General features: G+C 36.0%; 1 protein-coding gene across 1 annotated transcript; it reads left to right on the top strand.

The window, feature by feature from the left end:
* Positions 1 to 3,342: 3,342 nt before the first annotated feature.
* Positions 3,343 to 8,681, top strand: LOC104617083. The gene is made up of 3 exons (XM_010282301.1): positions 3,343 to 4,137; positions 4,471 to 7,858; positions 8,677 to 8,681. Exons 1-3 carry the CDS (start codon positions 3,364 to 3,366, stop codon positions 8,679 to 8,681), a joined length of 4,167 nt encoding a protein of 1,388 aa, XP_010280603.1. The 5' UTR covers positions 3,343 to 3,363.
* The last annotated feature ends 11,582 nt before the right edge of the window (positions 8,682 to 20,263 follow it).

Raw genomic sequence — 20,263 nt, 5'->3', positions numbered from 1 at the left:
GAGTACTTGAAAGTATGTTCTGTTTCCAGTTTTGTTCCTGTTGCCAGTCTGCAGAGAAGCTGCTAGGTTGATTTGTCTTGTCTGTGTCTGAGATGACAGAGGATAGAACGTTGGGGAAGGAAATCTTTTGGGAGTTGTCTGCTAGAGCTCTTTCCTGATAGTTTTTCAGATTTGTGGGGGAGGCAAAGGTTTACTTTTTAATACATAAAATAATACACTGAAAGGCTAGTACTTAACCTTATCACATCTCTGCCTTTGTGCCCATTTTGGACTCCACTCAATCCCCACTCCCTGGTAGTAACTGCCCCTGCCCTCCAGCAGGGAAATAATGTCATTCCAGGCTTAACTTTTGTCTTCAGAGATACTGAAGCACAAAAGGTACTGGGGGAGCAGCGCGTACTGATCCTTTCACCTCTCAACCCCTCCATTTCCTACCCACTCTCTCTAGCTATCTTTTTGTGTGTGACTTGTAGGAAGTGTAAGACTGTTCTGGGAAGGAAGTATGCAACTGTGAAAGTGGTAGCTCTTCCTTCTAGGAAATTATTGTTTAAGCCTTTTATCTTGGCTGACCGAGTAAGGGGTCAATGTGTTTTCACAAATTTGGCAGAATTTGGAGTGTGGTACTATAGAATAGATGAAGTTAAGTTGTCTCTCAGCTTTAGAAACTAACACACGCTAAGGGAAAGCAGATTATAGACTTTACGCATGGGTAGATAACCAGGAAAGAAACCATACTAGAGGAATGTCCAGTATGTCTGTGATAACCAGGATATTACTTTATACAGCAGGTTGAGCTCCACAGTAGCAGATTCAAAGCAGTTTTCAGGCCTTTGGAAATTTTGATTACTGACTTTGAGAAGGCTTTAGGGCTCTGGAAGTTTCTTCCACCAGTGAGCATATTTTAAATAGCAGTTAATGGATACAGGTTCTCTACAATTAAAGCTCTCCAGTGAAACTGCGTTAGACATACCTTGCAAGTCTAGACAGACAGAAAGATACATATCTAGAGATTCAGTCTAAAAAGACTGTATTATAGCCATAATTTTAGCAAATTAGTACTTAATAAATTTACTGTAATTTACAAACAAAATGCTGAAGACCTAGTGCCATTTTTTTTTTTCTATCTAGCCTTTCAAAACATTATTTAAGTCACAGTGGTGGGGAGGGCAATTAGTTTTTATCCGTAGTTGTCTTACTAGGATAACCTTTGTTTTCACAAGTGTAGTGATACATTTCAACACCTCGTGACTCCCGAGTTTGTTGGACTGAGTAACCCTTAGACTCTTCTCAGTGTAGTGGTGTTTCAAAACCAGTTAAATCCTGGCAATGACATGCCCTTGAATAATACTGTGTTTACTTTAGATTGCAAGTGCAAAGAGGGCTTTTTTCTTTTTAAGACTTCATTATTTCAGTTCAAACATAATGGCAATTTCAACTAGTACCATGACAATTATTTTAAGCTTTTATGAGTTAGTATCATCTAGATGCTTGATTTTGAATATAAACCATTTCATACTAAATATTACAGGAGAAGGAAAAACATGACGAATTATTAAGCATAGTTGGCTGTTTTTAAGCTCTAAACTTTAAAATCTGTGTGGGACAATAAAAATACAAATTTGTATGTATAACTTCCAAAAAGAAACCTGAAGTTAAAAGTTGTTATTGATGCTAATAACATTGGGTCTGAGCTAATTAAAGAATAGGTAACTTTATATAACTATAGCACATTAATTTGTAAATATGTTTGTTCCTTGATCAATACAGTTGTAAACCAAATCAAAATGAAATTTTTCCAAAGGACAAGCTTAAATGCAAAAAAATTACAGGAGATAACAGTAGCGCAAAAAGTTAGTGTCATGTTCAGAGTTTGGTGATATGTTTAAACAATACATACTTTTCTAAAACAGAATTCTTCTAACATTTTCTGCTCGTGCGATTGGTTTCAGTAAAACATTTGAATTAGGTATTAACTATCTGCTGATAGTTGCTATCCAGCATAAGGATTTTGTATTTAATTGAAGAAATAACTCTATTAATTTCTACCATGGAAATTTTTCAGCTTTTCAATATAAATGATTGATTAGGTAAGTAGTGACATTAGTTTTAATAATTTATAAGAAAGTAATTAAATAGTTAAGGGAGCATTTTATAAGTGACTTTATTTTGAGTTAATATCTTTGAGAACAACTGCTCGGAAGTCTTACGTAGATATAGGCCTACCTTGTATTTTGAGATTTAAAGGGTATTAACCTTTGTCACAGAAATTATTTATTCTAGTGGTGATTATCTCTGTTCAATGAAGAAATCTCTGTGTGTGCGTGTGTGTATGTATGTGTAATATATTGCAATGAAGAGCCTGTGATGCACCACTGAAATTTATGCAAAAACTAGAAGGGAAACTTTTCTCTGCAAAGAACAGTAACAGTAGCAAGTGGCTATTTTTCCCATTTTCTGTTAGCCTATTAGGTGTTCTTTAAAAAGAAATAGATAAATAAAAATGTCTGTAAAAGGATCTTTAAGAGCATTCAATACATTTTTGTATATGGCTACCTTAGGGTGGGATTCAGGAGAGATGGATCCATACTTGCCTCTGCCACAACCTTGAGTTGTGACCTTAGGCAAGGCACTTACCCTTTGTGCCTCCGTTTGTGAAATGGGAGTAATACTAAGCTCCTCAGATTCATGGTGAGGATCAGAAAGTTAATGTTATTTTAATTGCTTTTAGATAGCAGAAGCTATTTTTTCAAGCTATTCTTTTTGTCCTGTAATTTCTTCCTGATTATTTTTCTTATAGTGGGACTATCACTGCTGTAGATAAGATGCTACTGACACTTGCAAGTATGATTGAATAGTGCAAATAGTACAGAACTGTTTTGCAAACTTCAGGTTTTTAGGCTTGAGTTTAACCATTATAACAAACATTAGATATGGTGTTTTACTGTAATTTATATTTTGTTTTGATTTGTTTTCATTTTCAGTTCAAGCTCAACAGCTGATGCAAATTCAGAGGAAACAGCTAATTTGGAAAAAGGAAAATCAACATTAAACAAAGTTTTGGAGTCTTTTTGTTCATATCACTGGCAACAGACTTTGGCTATGTTAAAATTTTTAATACAAGATGAAAATGTTCCTATAGTTTGCAGTTGCAAGCAAACACATTTGGTCCACACTGAAACTCCCAGTTCCCTTACCGAAGAGGATGTTCACATTTCATTTTGCAATTGCAATGGACATATGCTGACAAAAAGGTGCTGTTTACAAAATCAAAGGCCAAACACTTGTTTACCACCTCTGTCTCTTTGTATTAAAGATTTCCATTCTTTGTCATGCCAAGCCGTAGCAATTGGATGTATTAAGACAATGGTGAACAAAGCATGTAGTTCTCATAAGTATTGTGCTGAACAATCGCAAAATTTTAACAGACATTCTGTGAAAGCAGCAGCATGTGCATATTCAACTAAGGATTGCGATCTCTTGAACAGCATTAAAAATTCAAATAGATCTCGCAGCCCATCACCACCTCCACTATCACCTGTACAGAGTAAAGAATTTGAATCATCGGAAGGATCAGTTATAGATTTTCCAACTTTAGACAATAATAAGCTTGAAATATCCATCAACCAGCCTCCATCCCTCTTGCCAGCTGAAGGAAGCAAAGGAGAATTTGAATATGAAGGTAAAACACGCAGAAGAAGAGAGGCAGAATGTTCAGATGAAATACTGCTATCAACAGACCAAGAAAACAACAACTATTATATAAATTCTGAGAAGGCTGAACATTCTGCCATTTTTCAAGATTTAATGGACCGTATTAATGAGAAGTTAAAATCAATAGACACTACAGATATAGCAACAAATCTGGTAAAACTTAATAGCAGTGACAGGGCACCAGAAAATGATGTCAAATTAGGAGACTTCATAACCTCTCTTTTGCATAATGCTAAAGCAAGTGATTACAGCTTTATGGAATTACTTCGACAACATGATAAACAAATGGAAAATAAAATTATCCAAACAAGATTCCGCAAGCGTCAGGAAACTTTATTTGCAATGTATAATTCTCCTGATTCACCATTCATTCGACGACAGTCTTTGCAAATCAAGAGGGAGCTTGCAAGCCTTGATGAAACTCTTGTAAGAAAAAAGTCAATTTCTGAGAGAAATGCAAAGAAATCTATAAAAAATTTTGATAAAATATATCCAAACAAAAGACACGCTTTTACTGCGCTAGAAGATGAGGCTTTGCAAAACCTTGAAAGTAATCCGTGCACAAATTGCCAAACCAAGCCAATGTGCTTTCCAGTACACCAAACAGAGTCTTTCAAACTACCTCTTAGTAATTTTCAAACCAGCTCCAGCTTTCTAGTTCTTTCAGAGAAGAGTGCTATTACAACCAGCCAGGCAAAACTCCTAAAAACACACGGAGATTGTGCAACCTTAAAAGAGACTGATCAGATTCCTCTAAAGGATGAGAGTAATGGAATTTCAGGCAGAATTAAACGTAACATTGTGCCTCCTGGATGGTACTCTGTGTATGTAACGAACAATATTGTGTTTAGAAAGTCATCTGATGCAAAAAAGTCTTTAGAAAGTTTGGAAAAAATGAAAAGAAAGAATGATGTTCATGCTGAAAGGTGCAGTGACATAAATATAAGCAAAATTGTGAGAGATACAAATCTGCAAGTTGTTGTAGAGCGTTTAGAAGATACAATAAACTTAGCCAGAAAGACTAACAACTCACTGCTGGATACTTACAAAATAAGCCAAAAATTAAAAGATAATGCTTATGAACAGGTTATGAACCCAGCTGCTAGAAGAGGCTTATCGTTCACTCTGAGTGAAATGGGATGCACAGGACAGAGCTTCCTTTCACATTCACATGTGCCAAGCATCAGTAAAACCAAAACTCTGTGTGCAACAACAAACAAACAAGAAATGGTTATAGATCAAGAAATTAATGACAGCCTTTTGAAATCTCTGACCTTTGATTCATCCGGTTCAACTTCCAGTAATGAGGACTTGCATACGACTACAGAAGCTGGGGAGATCTCACCTCCCTTAAACTACTCTAGTCCTATTAAACTTATGTTTGTCTCAGAGGTTAATAGTAGTGAAGGAGTCAAATATACTTTGACATCTGCAGCTGCATCTTCTAAAAGAAGCACAGATATTTGTTTGTTTCAGGGGCACGCAAACACTTTGTTAGACAAACAGGCCATGGGAGATCCTTCTCATGCCATCTGTGTCAAGGATTGCAATTACAATGAAAATGATACCAAGGAGGAGTCAAGCTGTGTTTATGCAGAAGCAATTATGAGCTCTTGTCCAGTTGGTCAAACTAACTTAAGTGACTCAAACCAAAATGACGAAGTTGTGGAGAAATCAAGCAGTAGCAGTGAATCGGTTTTAAAAAGAAAACCTGGTAGACCAAAGAAAATAGGTCCTCAAGTTGTAAAACAGGTTAAGAGACCTATTGGACGGCCTCCAAAACCAAAAACTGACTCGACTGAAAGTACAGAGCGTAGACCTGAACTTAGCAGTGATGGTAAAACTACCAAATCTGATGCAGCAGTAATGGAAGAAGTTAACAGCAACAAAAATATTACTGTGACAGTTGTTTTTGGAAGGTCAAGAAGAACCAAGAGACACGTTTCTGAAGGTAATCTAAATGTAATCAGCATTCTGCCCACACAACACATTGATTCTAACTTTGCCAATGACCACAGCAAAGCGAGGCACAATGCAGAAACTGAAAATGCTTTGACTGAAATGGTAAAAGCCTTACAGAATTCTTCTACTGAAAATGAGGTCTCTGGTTATGACTATGTCAGACCTATCAAGAGTAACCTAGCATCACCACATCCTTGCAGCAATATTATACGTCCTATTAAGAAACCGTTAACCACCATTCGAAAACCTGGTAGGCCAGCAAAAGTGAAAATCTCCGGCATATCAGTGACTGTTAATAGAGTTTCACCTCAGGAAAGGAAAGTGAGTATTAGCAAGTGCTTGCCTCCTTTACAACAGCAGAATGTGTTAGAAAAAAACATACCACAGGAGAGAAAAAATCAACTGTGCAGTAACATGGGTCAAGTAAAGAGCATGCAGAAAGATTCTAGAGAGGGTGGCTCAAACAATGGTATTACAGCAGTGTCAAGAAAACATGAAATGCCATCGAGACATTCTGCTAGAGACAGAAAACCCTCAGTGCATTTTTTACATTCATTAGCATCTCCTAGTGCATTTACTTGTAGAAGTGCCTTACTACATAAATCTTACAAACTCCACTTGAAAAAAGCTAAAGATCGAAAGGAAAAACATAGGCAATCAAATCGGAGCACAGCATCCAAAGATACCTCAGAACTGAGAAATTCAGGAAATGCGAAAAAGGATCTTGAGGATGGTGAATTTGGGCCTATTAATGAAATATCATCAGATCCCATTTTTTCATCAAATCCCTCTCTCAGGTGGTGGGCTACTTCCACTTCGAGTGACACTTTGTTGGAAGAACTAAATAATAGATTTGAACAGGTAACTAATACCTGGTTGCGAGTGGGGGGAAATGAGTTTGATAAATGTGTATGTGAAAAAAGGGATCCCATTGAACAAGACTGTAGTACTGAAATGTCAAACCCTTTAGACTCCTGCCTTGTAGAACTTGAAACATCACCTATAAAAATGCTTTTTCAGAAAAAGTGTAATATGAATGAACTCTGCACCTGGTTTATGCAAACTACAGAAACACAGTCTCTCTCTCTAGTGAGAAAGGCAAATGCTCGCAATCCTTTAGAAGTAGTTAGTACTAGAGAGATAAAGATGGAAACTAAACAATCTGATCTTAGTACTTGCCCTTTCAGAAAGCACTTTAAAAAGTTTGCACTATCCTCTCCTTCAAAACCAGCAAGGAAATTACAAATATTACATAACATGGTGAGGTCTCCAGTCTTAAGCATGAAAAGTAATTTCACGTTAGCCAGATTAAAAAGAAATGAATTTAAGAAGTTACAGCATGATAGGTGGGGACAATCGAAAAAGCTGTATAATCAGGCTCCCGGAGGCTGGAGATCAAAAAAGAAAAATTTACAGGTTTTTTGCCAAAGTCAGTTGTTTAAATGTACAAGTGGGGAAACCGGTGATGAAATGCCCAAGCTCCAGGAAAAAAATACAGTAGAAATCCAGCCCACTCAGACTTCGGTAGAATCTCAGAGTAGCCTCTTGCCAACTGAAAATGAAGCCAGAGATGCATTTGTTCGACAGATGATGGGATCTTCTGACTTTAACCCACATCCTGGTTTAGCAACTGTACTTAAGTCACATGCAGAAACAAATGGAACAATTTGTTGCCAACAAAACGTTAGAAAAGAACAAAGCCAAGATAAACTGTTTCAAAATACTTGGAAATCCAAAACTTTTAAAGATTGTAGAATATTTCTGAGAAAAATCAACCATATTGAGCAGCACAATTCATTTAAGTTAAATAATGTCATTTATTCTCCTGAAGCTGTTGAAAGTAAAAACAATCAGGCCTATGTGGAAGAAAAGAGACATCCTCTTTTAAGGTCCCATTCTACTAAGCAAAATACATTAAAGAAACAAGAAAACGAAATGGAAACATCTAAAGGATCTAATTCTCCTAAAGTGACTGAAAGGCTGGATGACCAGTTTTACAGCAGAAAATTAAGTAATGGTGTAAACCATGATGATAATCCTGCTGGTAGTTCTGAAGTTCTGATCAGAATAAACAAAAGAAAAAGTCCACAATGGGAGACCACTGATACAAATGTAAGAAAAAGGCATAAGAGACAATCATGCAGTGGTGGACAAATGACAACTTATTACCCAAAGTACCAAGTAGGTAAGTTCCTGTTCCCCCCTTCATCTTAAAGTTGCAATCTTAAAGAATTGGAGAAGTCAAACAACTAAGCACTTTGGATTTCTTTTTTTTTTTTTTTTAATTGCATGGTATTCATTTTATTTCAGAGAAGTCATTAAATTAAACATTGTATAGCATCAGAATAACGCAAGAAATGCAATTTTAAAATGTGTATAGTATTTTATACAAATCTTTCAGCCACAAGAGGTGTGTTACATTCTGTTACGGCTATAATACACCAAGAGAAAAAGAGCTAACTAATACAGTTCAGACAGACAACAAAAATTCTGACATATCTGAAGTCAGTCACAACTGGCTGTTGATTTCAAAAGGAACAGAATTTCATTCCACTGTGTAGTTTCTCTTATTGTGAGGAAGGGTAAATTATAAAATAAAGCAGAAATTCAGTGTATTAACATAAAGTTATTTAAAAAAATTGTAATTGAATTATTTCTAATGGTTTTATGATTGTATAGTAAAAAATGGTACTATGTACTTCTGAGAAGTATTCATTCAGAGATCCATTTTAGTATCCATTGAATGCCAAATGGAATCTGACTCTAAAGGGTTTGCGCATTGAATCCTTACAGAACAATTTAAAATACAAAATTATTCTAGACAAGAACAATGTATAGTTACTGTGCTAAGTGTATTGGCTTGGAATCTTTTTAGCCTAGTGTGAAATTAAATCCATTTTTAAAGCTAGATATTCATAATACATTGTAGTACAACTGTGATCTCAGAAAGGCCATTGTATTACTTACAAAGAGGGTACACTTGTGAAATTATTTCTTCTGTAGGGTGAAGAGATCTCCTTAAACAGAAGTCTCAAATCATTTCAATAAAATAACTAAGATGTGAAATACCACGTAAAAAAAAAAAAAACCAAACACAGCAGTTCTGCAATAAGAATTAAATTGCTGTAGAAGTATTCATTTGTAGAAACAACACTGTATTAGTTAATCTGATTATATTGCCTAAAGAATAAAAAAATACTATTCAAAATACCAGAGCAGTATCATATGTCCCCCTTTGTATTCTATATTGTAGAAGATGATCCCTGATAGTAACCTGAACAGTTAATTTAAGTTGTAATATAAACACTATTATGGCTCTTGTATACTTCATTTCTCTTGTGCTTTATGTGATATATAAAATTCTTCATATTAAGCATGTTCAGTGTAACCCTGCTTTTTGAAAGTGCAGCTTTTTTGTCATTAGACTATTATTTTGTATTTTAAATCACTGATTTGGGGCCAAACTCAACATAAAACCTTGACATAAGATTGCTGTAAAAAAGCCAGAACTAGAAAAGGAAAGAGTAATATCTATCTGTCTCTTTTTTGCAAATTAAGAAAGAGCTCTCTCATCTTTTATTTCATAATTTTGACTGTAGCTGAGAAAAGTTTGCATTTGAATTATATTTATCTTTAAACTTTTTCTTGCTATGGCAATGTAAGACCTATTACTATGATATGGTCTCATGTTAGTTTTAATTTGGACTTGATTTTATTTAACTGATAACTTTCCTCCTTTAGTTATGGATCTCTAGGAAATCTGATAACTATTTTGATATTTTACATTATTTCATTTACAATTTTTGTTATTTTCCCTTTTACTCATAGTTTCTCATATCAATCGTTGTCTTTAGAAAGGATATGACAGAAAGTTAATTGATAAAAGAAATTTTAAAAGGCAAAGAATTACAATTCTGGATTTTGCTCCACAGTTGTAACCCCAAATCTTTTTTAGGGGTACTGTTGCAGTATCAGGGGATTGTCTGATACAGAAAAGGACATCTTCTTTCGGCTTGTTGATTCAACATTGTGTATTGTCTGTACTAACCAAGGAAATCATTGAAACATTTTTAGTCTAGAGTATAGCTACTGGCTAAAAAGAAGGAACATGATTTCTAGCTATGCATGCGTGTGTTTTTAAACATAATTCCTGCATCTGGAACTTTAATGCATATGAAAATATCATTATTCATTCATATGTTCTTTGGACTGTATTCTTGTTGATGTGGTATCATAAATTATATCATTGTTCTGTTGTCATGCTTGAAATGTTCTTATATACACTTTTATGGTCAATTTTTAAAGTTTTTCTTCAAGTTTTACTGATCTTGGTGTCTTACCGAATGTTCTTGAAAGAGAGAGGTGTTGCAATGCTGTTTTATTGTGAAGTATTGTGGCAGGTAGGCAGAACATTGTTACTGTATTTTCACGTATACTTAATTTTTGTTAGAAAGTGCAAGTGTGGGAGTAAAGCAATTGAGTTCTTACAGCTCAAGGTAGTACCAAGCAACCAGAACTAGTCATGTACTCATTGCAGCAACAGAAGAGAGTTTTTTCATATGACTTTTTCATACTGCCTGTTTTATTCAAGATAAAGTGGATACATTGGTCCATATGCTGTTGTTACTACTTGACTGCTGAACTTCTGTGTGCTTCAGCAATGCGTTTGATGTGTTGAGGAGCAGTTCCCTTTTACTAAATCTATGTTCTGACCATTTTAATTTCTTTAGCAACACTGAAGTGTTATTACTATCTGTGGTGGCAAAGAAAATGATGCAAGCATGTTTTTAGGAAAGCATTTATGTTTCTTTCCATGAGGGTTGTTCATTATGTTTCCTTATAACACTGAAGACCACATTCATGTGCTTTGGACTTGGCCAAACTAGATCCAAAAAAGGCTTCAGGAGAGCCAAGCTAAGATAAGAGAATCTATTATCCAACAATAAAATGGGACACAATAAAAGACTCCATTTTAGGAACTTGGGATTTACTGAATATTTTTAAAATCTATTTCAGAGGGTATGGATTTATCACAGATGCAAAGGAGCCTGTGGACCTACTACAGTAGCAGGCAGTACTACGTGCTGTGATGACGTGACATACCTGTCTACTTACCTTTTGTATCAGGGTGGGAGTTCACATAGAAAAGCTTTAAAAAATTAATTCCAATTCACTAGAAAGAGTTAGGCTATTTTCTTCACCTAAAATGAACTTTCTCATTTTCTCCCTTATAATTTGGCTTTTCTTAAAGTAATCTGGACTTTTAGAAAAAAATCTATTGTATTTGTTGGAAGAGAATATGTTCATTTTCAATTTTAATTTTTCATTATATTTGAATGCTGTTTTTAAATGCTATCTTAATGAGATCAAGAATGCAGTAATTAAAATGAGAATTTGCTAATCTTTGTAATAATTTCAAAGCTGACTACAAGAGTTAGGAGTCTTAACTATGAAAACTTCATATTTTTATGAGTCTAATTGGTCTCTTGATTGTGTATGTAAAATAACATCTATATTATTATGACAACAGACAAAACTTATTCTTAAGCTTGACTTCTGCTGCCATAAATGTTCTAAAAATGGGGGGGGTGGGGATTTTATGAACTTTTTTTACACACTTTGTATTATTATGGCATTAATATTCCAGTATAGTTGCTTATTTGTCTTATGGTAGTGCCATCCAGTAGCGGTAAGGCTACACAATGTGACTCACTTTTTACTGTGGAAGACGGTCTCACACCAGTGATCAGTTGACAAAAATGATTGTTTTCAGTCTCTTCAGCTTTCACTCTCATGAAGGAGCACATTCTACACTCCTTGTGTGGAACAAATTTAAATTATTAGGTAAAATGCGAAAGAGACATAGTGTAATTGTCGTTAAATCTGTTGATTTTGAGAAATCCTTTTCAAACAGCCATGTCCTAGCTCTTTTCACAAAGGCTTTTCATCAGAAGGTTATTTGGCGTCAGAATAAGTTTCACCTGTGATGCAGTGTTAAGCAGATAGAAATTTTCATAACTATAATTGCCAGACAAGAAGTTACTTTTCACAGCCAGCCATAAAACAAAGTAAGAAAATTAATAGAAAATGTAGGAACAATATTGAAATTAATGACTATTCTCAGTAAGTGAGACATTTTTAATGCAGAAGTATAAAAGCAGAAGGGAAGACTTGATATATAGTTGACTATACATGTATAATAAATCCTGACGCATTTAACGAACTTAGTGGTCTCTGCCTCATTCCCCTTAATGCAGCAACGGCAGCTCTAATACCACAGTCTAATATTCCATCTTGTTTTACGCTCCAGAATTCCACTTGCCAAATGCAGTTATATAGACTTTCCTTCCTTTGTTTTTTTCTCCCATCATGTGATCTAGTGCGAGGTGTATAAATTTTGGGTGCTGTTTTGTTTTAAACTGTGTTCATATACATATTGCCTTGGGATATGCTGTTGCTCATGTTCTTTTTGAGGGTTCCGAGCTAAGGATTTTTACTTTTGCTTATTTGAATAGTAGACCTCTTTCGAAGAACTCAACTCTGAAGTCTTTCATTTCCTTTACCTGCAAGGAAGTTTCTGTAGTTCAGGGTCATGATCATTAAGCCTTTGTATAGGATTTATATACCCAGTTTAATACGTAAGTGATTTGAGGTGGGGTTTTTTGTAATTTTATTCAGTATTGTTTTGTTATCTCTTCTTAATTCTATTTCCTCAAAAATTGGGAAACTCGTGCTTTCCTGTTTGTCCTCAGTCCTGAGGAAATGGTTGGATTTTTCAGCTTTCTTTAGGGAGCTGATAATACTATATAAGTATAGACAAGCTTCTGTCTTTCTGCTTAAGCCTTTCTCCAGAAGAGAAAATAGTAGTCTTCTCAGGCCTGCCTAGCCCTTTTGAAAATCTGACGAGTACATACTCTTTTAAAAATCCTCTCTTCTGTTAAGAGTTTGCTGCCTTAAAGCGGGGCTTCAACTGATCTTAGATAGAAAAGGATGGACACGGCTTGTGGTGATCTAACTTGTAAATAAAGTATTCATGTAGTCCAGCCATCACAAAGAAGGACAATTATACTGAAGCAATTCCACATTTTGATGTTGAGCTCTGTGAAAATATTCCTGTTCAAGAAAGATGCTTTAATTTAGAGAGAATTGTGTACTCTGTCTTTATTTGCATTGCTCTATCGTTTGTAAGCTAAAGCTAGTGGTGGCTTTTTTCTTTCACCAAATTTTTGTAAAGTGTCTTGTACTAGAATCTTCAGTTAGTTACATTCCAAAAGTTCCAGAATCGAGGGGAAGATTTACAATGGTGTGAGATGACTGGGCTGTTGTTTGCATGTATTCTTGGGTAGATTTTCCTTCCATAATTCCTCTTTCAACCAACCAAAAGATAGTTGCAGTCTGTCCTTTGATTTGACACCTTTAGGTTTTCAAGCCAAATATAATGCCACATTTACTCATTGTTTATCCTTTTGCTAGCAGTGTCCTTTTGTTTTGCTATAATTACAATGTCTTTAAGGCATAACTCTGTTTAAGCAAGATTTGAGACTAATATTTTAAAGTATTTCAGGAGGAAGTCTAAACACTTGTTTGTAGGGCTTTACAGAGTGGTTCTAAATCTTACGAACTTATCTGAAATTTTGTTTCAAATGTGGGTAGACATTTGGTAGCTGTTAGAAATTATATTTCATTTTTTGTCTTCCTTCTTCCTTGTATTAATTTGGTAAGTGGATATTAATTTAATACAAAAGATTTTTTGCCATATTTTAAGGACAGCATTTTCTTATCATAAGGCTTTTTCTCTCTGCTGTGTCCTATGGTCAACGTAAAAAAGACAGACTCTCCCTTTAAAATGGCCTTGAATTTTGTGTGTTCCCGAGCATCCTGAGTGTTTCTGAAAGCTGTTGACAGCCTTCAGGTTCTAATTAAGCCAAATATTTTTACAACTAATTAGATGGATATATCTGAGTGGAAATTGTTTTATATGGGAAGTCCAAGATTTTAAGAGCAGCATTTTGCATTCTGTCGTGGTTTAGCCCCAGCCGGCAGCTAAGCCCCGCGCAGCCGCTCGCTCACTCCCCCCCGGTGGGGCGGGGGTGCATTGACATAAAGACATAAAGACAGCTTAATAGGTAAAGCAAAAGCCGCGCACCCAAGCAAAGCAAAACAAGGAATCCATTCACCACTCCCCATGGGCAGGCAGGTGTTCAGCCATCTCCAGGGAAGCAGGGCTGCACCACGCGTAATGGTTTCTTGGGAAGACAAATGCCATAACTCCAAACGTCCCTCCACCCCTTCCTTCTTCGTCCCAGCTTTATATACTGAGCATGACATTGTATGGTATGGAATATCTCTTTGGCCAGTCTGGGTCAGCTGTCCCGGCTGCGTCCCCTCCCAGCTCCCCGTGCACCCCCAGCCTGCTCGCTGCAGGCCAGCACGAGAAGCTGGACTGTCCTTGGCTGCTCAGCAACAACTCAAAACATCAGCACGTTATCAACATTTTCTCATCCCAAATCCAAAACACAGCCTCACACTAGCTTCTGTGAAGAAAACCAGCTCTATCCTGGCTGAACCCAGGACATGTTCACATGCACACACCACTACAACATCTCAGCTTGATGGTTTTGCCCTTAGTGGTAACTGAGGTAGTGTCGTGCTTTCTGGTTCCAATGTAATACAAAACACGGTGGTGTTCTTGGGTGTGCAGTCTAGCAAAGAAAGTTTATGGAGTCCTCATCAATAAAGTTTACTTCTTAGTTATTTAAAAGATATTATTACATATTTTAAAATAAATCAGAAGAAACTGTTTGGAAACCCAAGTTACGTTATTTTTTACAAATGCAAATATATAGAAATGTATTGATTTATAGACCTGTACCTATATATGTTTGTACAGGTATATGTGCTGCCTATGAACTGAGAACGTTTCTAATGTACCATTTTAAGAGAAAAGCATTTATTTGAAATACTGCAAATAGAGCCTCGAATTGAGGTCCCAATTTAGAATTTAATTGGAATTGTTGCTTACTTTGTTGTTCACAAGGGTTTTTTTTAATAGTGCCTTATAAAAAGACAGAAAAGATAGACATTATTTCACTGCTAATCAAAAAAAATATTGAAGTTATTGTAACTGAGCAATAATTAAAATGTAGTCCACACGTTTTTATCAGGTTTCTGACCAGTTTATGACTTGAAATAATGTTTTCACTGGTTGCAGCGTACCTTGATAAAATAACGCTGTTCTTGAGACACCTCTCTCTCCATCTTCTCCTTTCAATGCGTAAGGTATCATCTTGAATTACTTCAATTTTCATGTCTCCTCCATCTGTTATTTCTTTTTCCTCCTTATTGGATTGCCAGCTTTCAGCTGACTGACTTGTTTTCTCATCTAAATGCTCACTTTGTTATTTTTTTCTCAGTGCGTGATTTTTGTGAACTCTATGTTTTACATTACACCCTTTAACTGAAGTCAGACTAGCTATGGTTTCCCTGCAGCTTTCTACCTTTTTTCCTCTCTGACAGAAGCATAGAGAGCGTGCACACTTTTTCAGGGAGGCTGATGAGCCCAGAAAGGATGTCTAACTGCTTCCCATAGCTCCCATAATGAAAATTACACCCTTGTCATGGGCTATCTCTTCCAATGTTAGCTATCCCACTGCTTTTCCGGTGTCATGGTACTTGTGTTTTTACAGCAATATAGCATTGACTTGTGCTTCATATGTGATCCCCTATAGGCACCTACATCTTTGTGAAAAGAACTGCCTAAACTTGCATTGGTACTTTGCCATGGTCTCTGCTGCACTGTTGTTTATTTTACACCATTGCTTTTATTGATTTATTTTATTCAGACCCATGGCTGAAACACTGTTCAGACCATTACGCTCTGGTTGCTCCACATTCATCTCCATCCTCTTTTCATACTGTGCCTTCCTTTAGTACCAAACTCTTAATTGATTCTCAGATCATGTATCAGCTTTCTTTTTTCCAAGCTGTATGTTTGTGAGTGCCAAAGCATACTGCAGAATGAGTGCAGCCCAATTTCATTCTCTTTTTGGTTTTGGGGTGGTTTTTTTTTTTTTTTTACTATGTATTTGTCACTCTGTACTTGTGCTGGTCCATACTATTTCTTACACCTGACCAGAGATTTATAATATCACATGACCAAGATGTCAGTCAGCCTTTATCAATAGATTTCTTCAAATTCAGGTTTGGCAAATCTTTTCTGAACAGCCATGCCTACTTCTAAATTAACTTTTTCTTATTGAAAATAACTTTTAATTTTTTTCCTACTGTGTAAAGATACGTGTCTCTTCCAAAATCAGGATGAATAAACAGACCTTGTCTTCCTAGCTCCATGCGTTCGGGCCAACAGCTCTAGACACTTTATAATTCCAGAAAAGTTACTGTTTCTGCTGCCGTTGCCAATGGCAAATTGGACATTCTGTTCTTGTGGAACAGGTCTAGCAATTTATATTTCTATTTTTTTCATAACTGAAGGAAGGGGACCTTTTTCTGATGCTGATTTCTCTCATGTTCTCGTATCAGTAAAGGCTGCTTAGATTATTCTTCAAGGTTCTTTGGAGTACAGATAATGGTATCTATTGCCTTATTAAGAGGATGTAAATATTCAGTGAGAAACTTCATGCTTTATGGAGACCTAGGCTTTTTTTCTGTATTCTTTTGTTTGGTTTTGTCAGTCTGACAGATTTTACTGTCTGATTTGTTTCAGCAGCAGAAACTCACCTGACTTATGTTTGCATTCAGCTTTATCTGTTCCTTACCATAAATCAAATTTAGACAGTAGTTTCACAAACTTTTCTTTCAATGGCTGTGCCAGCTCACCTGCTCTCCATTCTCTGCTTACTGCCACGTGCTCCTTTCTGTCTCTGCTTTCAGGCATACATCAAAGGAATCTGTGCTGCTGTCTTTTGTCATGGTTTATCTGTAAGTGGGGCAGGTAGCTTAACTTGGCTGTAGCTCGCTCTTCAGTGATGGTCGACTTTAGACCTGTTTTCCTTACTGCTCACATACCAGTAGAAATGGCCTTAAGTTAGCATTAGTTTAGGACTTAAAATCCATTCAAAAGCATAAGCCTATGCATTTCTATTTGTGTTTGAATGTTTTATATCAGTTGTTAAGCCATTAGCGAGTAATGTGTTTACATTCTTCATGTTTTTCCAAGCAGGTCTTCTGTAGGGTGTTCTTACTCTTTTGTTTTCATTTTGCAGCTCAGGGGAGAGTATTTCTAAATTGTGGTCCTGCTAGGAATTCAAATAATACGACTGTCACGTTTCATATTAAAATACATGCATACATAAAAATTAAGATGCTTAGGGAAATCAGTCTTTTCAGATGGAACTTGTCACAGGTTCCTCTTATCTAAGGTGCAGATTTCACAGATATATAGAGATTATACTTGATGTTTTACTGACACAGGCTTACCCTCAAAGTTGTCTATTTCAAACTATTGAAATCTTGATTGTTTGCTTCAAATAGTGGATTATTTTCCTGTACATGAAATGGAAGCCTAGCTGAAAAATTCTTGTCTAGAAGATGTAAAAATACCATATGATACTTTCATTAATCCAAAAAAATATTGTCTTATTCCTCACTTAGATGGTGCGTTTTTTACCTGTGTCATTGTTTTCCATTCGGAATGGAGGCCAAATTGGCGGGGCGGGAATTACCTAAAGTCAGGTTTCAATGTTCTTATTGGGACACTTAGCATAAATTACAAAGCATTCAGTAACAATCATTTATTTGTAAAATTTAAGACATGTAATTACAACACAAATACAAATTTCAGAGCTCTACTTAAGGTATCCATTCTTAAAATTGTGGTGGTATTTCTTACCTGTCTTTCTAGTCTAAAGTTCTAGAGATGTATGTTTGAAGAAATTCTTCTTTTGTATATCATATTTTTTCCTGAATAGCTTATATTTATCAGTTTACTACTCACAGCTGTTTTAAAATTGTATTTAAGTAGTAGAATTCTCAGAAAATGAAATTACTTATTTGCAAATTATTGTTTGACCTTCCTTAATTCAGAAGTCTGGTGGCTTATAAACCACCCAGGGACTGTCTCATCATATTTCTGAGATGATCTCCCTCCATAATATGATTGCATTTGTAATGACAAAAACTATTATGAATTAAAGATTTGAGATTAGTCCAGCTCAAATGACAAGATTCACGTAGCTGTATTCATCCCAGTATTGAGATGGTGGCATTCTGTTTCCCGAGAACCACCTGAACCAGCATACTTAGTTCTGAACCTCCAAGCCTCAGCCTTATCGTACCATCATACCTCATTCAAAAACATTTTTAATTATGAATAAGTAGAATAAAAATCACAAAAAACTTTTCTGTTAACATACATTTCTAAGGCAAATGCAACAATAGTCATCTGCACAACAGGTGTTCAGGGTTTTTTAAATTTATTTGCATGCTACCAGCTTCTAATAATGCATAGAAATTAGGTAGTTTTCTTCAATGGAACTGATGATCAGAGGCAGACCTGTTTCACAGCAGTACCTGGATGCTCAAAACCTGGATAACTCAAAAAGGGTGCAGGAATGTTGTCTATACTTGAACTTGTCAACATACATTCCAGGCTACCCTCTATTTTGGGGAGCCATCAGTACTGAACTCTACTTCCATGGCTGTGCAAGTCTTTTTTTTTTTTTTTAAATATTTGTTTTGGTTCCCCATTTCTGCAATGAAGTTGCAGTTTAAACCTTTTATGTTGCCTCTGGTCTGTTATGTGTAAGGGAGTGAGAACCTTTTCTGGAGCTGACTGGTTTTGGGGAGAAACTCACGTTACTTCTGTGACTGCTCTGAAACTGTTGTCACCTATTCCACTTGCCCAACTTTTCCCTGAAAACGCGTACAATATGTTGTGTGGTTCTACTGTTGTGCTGTCTTCTTTGAAGATGAATTAGTGATGCAAAAGGTGCAACAAACACCCACTGCTCTATAGTTTTGTCTCTGAGCAAGTTAAACCGCAAAAAACTTTTCCACCCTCACTTCAGTCTGGGACTGTGTCTGGTTCCGATTTTTCACCGTCTTTTTGTCTCCATTCAGTTCACCTCCTGTCTTGGTTCTGCCTTGTGTACTGTTTTATTTGTCTTAGTCCCCCAGGAGTGTTAAACCCAGCTCTTATGTCTAATTTTTAAAAGATTCCCTGGATATTGCTTATTTCCCTATCTTGCTTTGATCTAGTTGAGTATGCCATCTATTTCCAGGGCTTTTCTGTCTTTCTCTCAGATTGCCAAATGGGATTCCATCCACTCAGATGAAAAATCGTATTTCTTATTACAATGAGAACCCATTTGATGATGGGAAACAAGACATTTCTTTGTAGATTTCTTTGTTGTTGCATTTTGGCACTGTGGAAAGATGAGTTTAAATTTTAGAGGCAATAAATCTGTGCGTGCTTGCTTTAATTTCAATGTACGTTGCATTATCAAATCAATCTCTGAAAGCATGCTGAGCCTACTGTAGTCACTGCAGATTTTAACCTGATATATTCCACTATTTCCTTTTCTAGGAAATGTTTGAATAGTTTGTATAGAGAGAATTTTTCTATGCTGCTAAAATTTTACTATTTCTACTCAGTATTTTTGAAACCTCTCTGTAAAAGCCTCAGGTCAGAGCTATATGTCACATGCTCTCATGCTTTCCAAGCTATAAATTTGCACGTCATTGATGGTGTGTTTAACGAGTTCAGTTTGCAGAACTTTTGTCAGACAGGAGGGTAAAAAACAGTTTGACCTAGCTCTCAGCTAGTTGGGAATGAGATATTTTTATTCTGTGAAATAAGTGTTGCAAAAGATTGAGAGAAACATAACCCTACAATGATACTTTCATAGTAATTTTAAAGCATGCAAATGTACAACATTGATGGTAATCTCTTTGATAGGAAATGCTGAGGAGTCACCTAACAGATAGAAACATTTATCCTTATTCCTACTTTTGCTGTGTGACCTTGATGTGTCATAGATCAACTCAGCAAATGTGTGCACTTGAGCTAGCCAGAATTTTTTAACTTTGTCATTTCTGTACAACAGGTGTCAAATTCCTGTTTTTCCTGAAGAGTGCAGTTCCAAACTGCATAGAAAATAAGCTCAAAGAACATTATTTTCTTTTTGTGCTTGGCAGCCTATCAACTTACTACATATGTTGATATAGCTCTCATGTCCTCCTATTAAAATCAGTGTTTTTGTTATCATAACAATGATTTGGCTAAAGCCAGACAAGCAAAATTTCTAAAAGAAATATTTGTATTCAAGTAGTTTTAACTGGAAGTATGGACAAAAACAGGCTTTTGCCTGTTGGCATGGGAAAGCCCCTTGTTGCTCACTTTAGTAGAAGGTTGAATTCAAAAACCTTTCTATTTAATTCCTTTGCTTTAATGGTAGGAGGAAAACTTCAGTGAAGAAAGATGATCCTTTTAGGTCCTAGCAGGCCTGGAGATGTACCATACAACCACACATAGCGTTGGCTGCTTAGTAGCCAGGGGAGACTAGACAGGACTTCAGCATCCATCAGCATTATTCCGATTTGGCTGCTGCGATTTGTTAGACTTAATAGGCAA

Source organism: Phaethon lepturus, unplaced genomic scaffold, assembly GCF_000687285.1.
Source record: "Phaethon lepturus isolate BGI_N335 unplaced genomic scaffold, ASM68728v1 scaffold6522, whole genome shotgun sequence".
In the NCBI taxonomy this organism is placed as follows: domain Eukaryota; kingdom Metazoa; phylum Chordata; class Aves; order Phaethontiformes; family Phaethontidae; genus Phaethon; species Phaethon lepturus.
Note: the sequence above shows the minus strand (reverse complement) of the source record. Positions and strands in the feature narration are given on the sequence as shown.

Coding starts and splice junctions, on each gene's coding strand:
- LOC104617083 (XM_010282301.1), top strand. CDS start 3,364: ATGGTGAACAAAGCATGTAGTTCTCATAAGTATTGTGCTGAACAATCG. Junction 4,138..4,470: donor CAAGCCTTGATGAAACTCTT/GTAAGAAAAAAG, acceptor ATTCCTCTAAAG/GATGAGAGTAATGGAATTTC.